Source organism: Artemia sp. Qi Xiang Cuo, chromosome 5, assembly GCF_049724085.1.
Source record: "Artemia sp. Qi Xiang Cuo chromosome 5, ASM4972408v1, whole genome shotgun sequence".
NCBI lineage: Eukaryota > Metazoa > Arthropoda > Branchiopoda > Anostraca > Artemiidae > Artemia > Artemia sp. Qi Xiang Cuo.
The window spans coordinates 78916758-78924384 of NC_142798.1; the positions used below are offsets into that span (position 1 = coordinate 78916758).

At 32.6% G+C, this 7627-nt stretch overlaps 2 protein-coding genes across 2 annotated transcripts in view; one reads left to right on the forward strand and one right to left on the reverse strand.

The window, feature by feature from the left end:
* Positions 1-7627, reverse strand: part of Sap-r (prosaposin) — a 217850-nt gene that overhangs the window by 137698 nt on the left and 72525 nt on the right. The gene's annotated exons all lie outside the window — the stretch shown is intronic.
* On the forward strand, positions 181-7161 carry LOC148952576 (uncharacterized). Its single transcript, XM_089089024.1, has 2 exons — positions 181-1278; positions 6961-7161. Exons 1-2 carry the CDS (start codon positions 181-183, stop codon positions 7159-7161), a joined length of 1299 nt encoding a protein of 432 aa, XP_088945150.1.

Consider the following 7627-nt stretch of genomic DNA (forward strand, 5'->3'; position numbering starts at 1 on the left):
CGCAAGAAGACTCTAAACATCCCCTTTCACATCGTAAAAGTCAAATTAACAATATTTTCCAGGTCCAATGCAGTTGCCACATCATTGACCCTAGAGAATTGTCAACAACTATGATTCAAGATAGTAAAATGATGACTGTTTATATCATGGCATTTTCAGCTGAGATTCCGTACAAGAAACATGCAGAAGCCAGTTGCCTGGGAAATTCCCAAAGAAGAGTTTACTGTTTTGAATTTGGAGAAAAATGGATTAACTAATGGACATATTCCCACCAGCCATAAGCCTAAACGACAAAAATATAAAGTATTTTCAAAAATGATTGAATATTTGACAACTTACAGTGGTATATTGCCTACGTGGACAAGCAAGCGTCAATGGTATAGCTATATAATACCGGTGATAACAGTGATAGTTATGCTACTACTATATGGATACATTTCTTACTCATTTTTTTATTGCATATTCCGTTTGAGATACACTTCAATAAAGACAATTGAAATAGCACCATGGTCACTACACTTTTTTACACCAATTTGTGCTCATTTAATATTATTTTGGAAGCAAAGTGATATACAGAATTTCATTAATAAATGGAATATAAAGCTTTCAGAATATTTTTTATGCATGGAATATCGAGACAGAACAAGTTATTACATAATATGTGGCGTATATCTAATATTTTGCATTGTATCCACGACACTAACATTAGTATTTTTAGAAAGTCGGGCAATGGATCATGTCAGCTTCACGAAATTACCAATATTACCAACCGACTCGGGATTTACCATAGCTATATTTCTACATTTATTTGAAAGTGCTTATACATGGATACTGTTATTCATATGTGATGTTGGGATTGGTTATATTTATTGTGAAATAGCTTTGAACATCAAAGGTGCTAAAACATATTTTAGTCACAACTTTTATCAGCTAACAACGTGCCCCAAATGCACTAAATTAGATAGAGTACCAGCTCCTACAGAAATTATAATGAAGTTAAACGACAGCAATTCAACCGTAGTATCCCTGTGGAAAACTACAGAATTTCTAAGGGATATAACTGAAAGTTGCAATAACATATTCGGCTTGTTAATTCTTATAAACCACTTAAACAATATAGTGATAATTTGTGTGAGTCTTTTTGGTGTTATAAGGCTTTGGAGAAATCTCGGACTAGCAGTAGTATACCACTTATTACAGTTAGTGATTGTTATGTCTCGAGTTTTTATTTTTTATAAGTTGGTTTCTCCTACCGAGGAAGAGGTGAAAAAACTTCAGGTAAGAAAAAAAAAATTATTTGTAGTTATGAGCCCACTTTTCTTCTGTCTGTAGAGACAGAGAAAAGGACAGATTGAGAATGGGAGACAGACAGAGGTGAAAGTTCAAGGAGAGCACACCCTCGCCTCATAGATAGGATAATTTTTGTTCGTTTAAGCTTTGACGTCGCCGCTTTGCTTCCATTTGAAGAAAAATTATTTTTTTTTACATTTAATTTTTGTTGTATGTATAATAAAGATGTCAATGTGAGGGGAATACCAACTCAATCCTACACTCAAGGCCGTATCCAGGGGAGGGGGTTGCCCCCCCCCCCTCCAAAAAAAAGTTTTTCTGACACCTAAAAAGGTAACAAAAATCGATATAAACAAATTTTTTATGCGTTTTTGAGGGTTTTTTTGTGTAAAACACCCCCCCGAAAAAAAAAAAATCCTGGACTAATTTTGTTTTTATTCTATCTTTAATAGCAACTCTCTTTTGTTATTTATTATATCCTTTCACCAAAAGAGATGTATTGGAATCAGCGTAAGGGTGCGGAATTTTTTTTTTTAGTATAAATAATTGGTAATGTAAAAAAAAAAGTAATCAGAGTATATATATATATATATATATATATATATATATATATATATATATATATATATATATATATATATATATATATATATATATATATATATATGTTTCGATGAAAATAGGGCATGGAAAAAGAAATCAGAGGTCTTGATTTGAGTTCTTTAACCCCTTGAAAAGAAGGTTGGATTTGAGCATCAGTTTCAAGGAGGTGTATTTGCGAATCGTCTTAATTTTATGTTTTATAGGTACAATGAAGTAGTTATATAATATATTAGTTCATTTAAAATAGTGCAGCATTTGGTAATTATACTTGATCGTTCGATTCTCATCATATGGAATGAAATAGATATGAAATGAAGTAGCATGAACAATAAAAAGGAAAAACGGGATATTTTTTTGCCTTGTAGTGATACCAAACGAAGCAATAAAACCATCAGCAATGCCGTATTTAGGGGGGGAGGGGGTATGGGGTTTGACCCCCTCCAAAAAATTATTTTTGATCGACTAAGAAAAACATAACACAAATGCTTATAAACAAAATTTTCATACGTTTTTAAAAGTTTTTTATTGAACCCCCCGAACAAAAATTCTGGATGCACTCTTGACCATCAGACAGTAATATATAAAAGTAGCACTTTTCTCTCTTTATTGCACCCCCTGATTATCTATAATTACTGGAAATGTTCAAAACAGTTTCCATAGTAATTTTCAACTCCGTATCCGAAATTCCCCGATAAAGAAAGAACTGCCAATACAAAAATCAATTCGATTGCTTAGTTGCATGTCTTGACACATCCATTTTCTCTAATGCTAGGCAATCCCTCAAGAACCGCATATATCCCCAAAAGTAAACAATACATACGCCCACTATTAAAAATAACAAGCACCTTTCAGAACTGAAGAATAAGGAGAATGTGATTTCGATGAGGATAGACTATGGAACAGAGGACAAGGAAATTTTCGGGCAGAGGGGGGGGGGGGGGGGTAACCTGCATTTTTAAGACCAATTTACGAGCGGAAGAGATGTTTTTTAATTTCCTAGTATAAATAGTCGATTGCTGCGATTCAACTTTATCCACGTGCCGAAATTACACGAAATTTTTTTTAATTTACCCTGTATTTTATTTAGGTTTAATATATACGTTGAAAATTGTCAAAACAAGGTATTTTTTCCTATTTTGCAAGCAAGTTTAGACCATTCTCCAAGAAAATGTCTAAGTTATATCATAATTCTGACTCAATAAATGGATAGGTCTCGAACTAATGAATCCTATGATATAATGGTCAGAATAGATGCGACTATGGATGGGGAAAGCACTTGAAGTTGACTCAAACCAGAGGCGGCTTTAGGGGAGGGAGAATAGGGGCACTTGTCCCGGCGCAGAAACTTTAGGGTCAGAAAATTTGAAACAAATAATTTAACGGTTTTAATCATTTTCTGATTTTTGAAATTTTATTTTTATTAAAACAAAGTAGAAGGCAGTTATAAGTGAAAACGATCAATAAAATAATTAAATAATAAATTAAAAAACAATTAAAATAAATTATTAATTAGTCGGTAAATTGAAAATAATTGTCTTAATAAAAGAAAAATTTATTAACATTTGGCCTGCAAATTTTGTGGGAGAAAGAGGGAGGAGGGGGTGCTATCAAGATTTTGCCCCGGGCAAAAGAGAAGCTAGAACCGCCAGTGACTATAACAGAACTATCGTCAACTAAAGTTTAGGGTCCAAACGCCCTCTAGATAATAAAATAGATGTTGTCCCCTGATATTGGGAACATAAGTTCATAATCTAGATTGGACATCATTTGACAATTTTGCTGGATGGCAGGATGGTGGTTTTGAATTGTAGATTTAGCGAGTTTTTGGGTCTTTAAACTTTCCTGTTCCAGTTTGTTATTTGACATTTAGGTTTATAAGCAAAATATAAAGAGTTAATGAGGAATTGTCTGAAGATAGTGAACACAATACAATCTGAGCCATTATTTCGATTATACGATGATTAGCCAGGGCTGCCACCCCTAGTTATTTATCACTATTCCTAGTGATTTTTATATTGCCTAAACAAACAAAATCACTAAATCAGCACATAAATCACTAGATTGTTAAAGAAAATCACTAAATCAACCAAAAAATAACTAAAATTTAGTGGTTTTTATTTTCAGCCGCCTTCAGTAAAATATATTATAAATACTAAAAGAAAGAAGCCAATAAAACTAAACTCACAAAAAAACTCTTCGACAAAAAAAAAGCTAAACTTTAAATATTTAAACAAATATTTAAAACTTTAAAACAAATTTAAAATATAAAATTTGGACAGTGCCTTAGCTTTATTACCTCACTGAAGTTGAACCTCACGAGGTCAAATTTTAGTTAAACCTTCACAAGGCTACACCTTATCAATTATTAAAATTTATGGTAATATTTTATTTTAATGAATTCAATAAGGGTGGTTTATGGGCAAGCAAAAATAAACATACGCAAATGAACCTATAAACATTTAAAATATTAAATTTAGTATACTTTTGATTTAGAAAATGAATTTAATATATATGTCGTTATAAACAAATAAAGGTAATTTTCTATCTGCATAAGGATTTATGAAAACTTATTACGCTCTTGAGCAAAATAACAAAAAATAAATTAATTAAATCGCACCTTTCTAACAGCGAAATTGTCAAAAAGGGTTTCATGAATAGTTTTTAGGACCCAAATAATAACTAAAATTAATTGCATCAAGTTCTAAGGACCATGGCCTTAATTTCGTGTTATTTTGTATTGGAGCAAAGGACCACAATTGACACGAGCAAGGTAAAAACACAAAGAGAAGAAAGACGTCATTCGAATCTTCTAACAGTCTCAGCAACTCTTGACGTCACGAATAATTATGTCAGCAAACTAAATACTCCCTTCGTTGAGCAGAAATAATAAATTTTAAGAATCCAACTTGAAAATTAACGTAAAACTACAATATTGCAAAATAAGGAGTTGACTGACTTGTGTCGCATAACCCTTTATTCAAAATCATTAGAAGTTTAATTTTTGAATGAATTGGTAAAGAAAATACAGTAATTTAAGTTTGTGTGTTTTTTTTTGTGGGGAGGGGAGGGAAGATTAAAATTTATATATCATCTTGTGATGTGTATTTATATTTTGTAAGTGATATGTGAATTGTATGAGGTTGTATGGATTATAATGCATTTATTATTATACGCTTATGCGGTGCGTTATAATCACTTTTTTTTCTTTTTTTTTCTTTTTTTTTATACAAAAGTCACTTACTGTTATATCAAAAAGGAAAACATGGATTACTCTCCAAGACAAACTTTGGTTTTAATTCTCTTGATTAGTAGCCTATGTTTAATAGGGAGGCCAAATAACCCCACCTTTTCTACCTGCTGTTACTATCTTAAAGTTCAATCCTGTAAAAAGAACTCAAAACCTAATTGGTTCTTTTATATGACAATAAACAAAAAAAAAATCCAACGGAAAGTAAAGAGCAATATTAAAAACTTAAAAAGAACAGAAAGTATTCCGTATCTCAGAATAGGCTACTCCTTCTCACTCTCGCTCTTAACGCTAAAGTCTTAATTTTTTTTAAATAATTATCATTCAAATTCAACGGCCCTTGTGTTTGAGCAGTCTTTCTTAAAGAATTGTAACAAGTCAAACTTTAGCGTAAAGAGCAACAGCCCCCCTCAAATACGAAATAATTTTTATTCTTTTCACGTTTTAATAGTGCTCTTTCTTTCATCTGAAAGAACTTGTTTGTTGTTATTTTGTTATCATTTTTCAAATCATGCCAGGAAATCTCCTTCCCTCTGCCCTAACCATGTGAAAATTCCCCCGGAAACTTTTCTTCCCAAGGAAAATTTTTCCCGTGTAAATCCCCCCCCCCCCAAAAAAAAACGTATATTTACCAATAACAAAATACTATAGGTGAACGATGGGCAAATTGCGTAACTTACGGCCCTTTCTCGTGGACTATGGGGAGAGGGGTCACATCATCCCCAAAGACATAGTCAATATTTGACCTTTCAACTATGCTGAATCAAACGGCTATCTCATAATTTTGATTTGGATGTCTCTGGGTCAAGTCACTCCTTACATATAGTTCGTTATCACGAACTGTTGGATCTGCCAGGAACAGAGTAAAAAGTTTGTGAGCCACAGCAATTTTTACAACTAGACTCTCTATTACTTTGTGATTATAACTTCAAAGTCTTGTCTCCTGAGTTTAAGAATGTATTTTCACCACTGCAGTGAAAACCATTGCAGAGAGGAGGGAATCAAGTCACGTAAACATGCACGCTGTTGGCTTTCTATAGACTAAAAGGCCTAGAGACCTAATATTTCTATAAGCTAGGGATCTTGGCTCTCATCAATAAAACTAGCATTTATAAATTTGATTAGTACCGGTTAGATCAGTGAGTTCTTTCCCATATTCTGTCTATCAACGAATAATATTAAACGATTTATTTTAAACGAACTTAAACGAACGACTATTTTAAATAAATGAGATTAGTACCAGTTAGATTAGTGAGTTATTACCGGTTATTAACTTGATTAGTACCGGTTAGATCAGTGAGTTTTTTCCCATATTCTTTCTATCAACGAACATCGTCTGAGATTAGTAGATTAGTGAATTATTACCGGTTATTACCTTGATTAGTACCGGTTAGATCAGTAAGTTCTTTCTCGTATTCTTTCTATCAAGGAATAATATATATCACTATCTGAGATTAGTACCGGTTAGATTAGTGAGTTATTATCGGTTATTACCTTGATTAGTACCTGTTCGATTAGTGAGTTCTTTCCCATATTCTTTCTATCAACGAATGACATATATATCATCGTCTGAGATTAGTACCCGTTTGATTAGTGAGTTATTACCGGTTATTACCTTGATTAGTACCTGTTAGATTAGTGAGTTCTTTCCCATATTCTTTCTATCAAGGAATAATATATATCACTATCTGAGATTAGTACCGTTTAGATTAGTGAGTTATTACCGTTTATTACCTTGATTAGTACCTGTTCGATCAGCGAGTTCTTTGTCGTATTCTTTCTATCAAGGAATAATAAAAGCGTTTTTATCCTTTTTTCAGATGATATTATCGTCACGTGGAGCGAGTAACTGGGAAAGTACAACAAGTTCTGACAAAAAAGGAATCCAAACTCTCTTGCAGTATTTATCCACTTCACCTTTAAGATGCTCAGTAATGGATATATACAAAGTGAACTCTGCATTGTTGACATTATTTTATGCCATTGTTGTTACTTTCTTGATTGCATTTTTACATACATAATCATAGTTGGCTGCTTTCATGTTAAACACTTTATTGGCTGAATAAAGATGTGCAGCCTGATAGTCGACTTACAAAACATTAGAATAAGGTGGGGTTAGGGTCTTTACACATGTCATCAGTTTTAAGTTAGGGAGAGAATCAAGAATCTTTAAAGTTCCAAAAAAACTTTAAAAAGCCCTCTACACAATTTACTCAAAATACCCTTTTTTAAATGCATATTTTATGTCATTGTTTTCCTGGGGAGGAGGAGGGTCCCTTGCAAATAAGCTCCTCGTAGCGTCAGAGAAAGGTTTTTGAATAATGAACATTCAAGAAAAATGTTACTAACGTTGTAAGCATGCGGCTAAATAAAAGTTCAATTAGGGATAACATCTTTTTAATAGACAGTGTTTCACAAACAGTGAAAGAAATTCACAAAAATACCAGATATTTCGGTCACATATGCAGTGACCGTCACCAGTAGTAA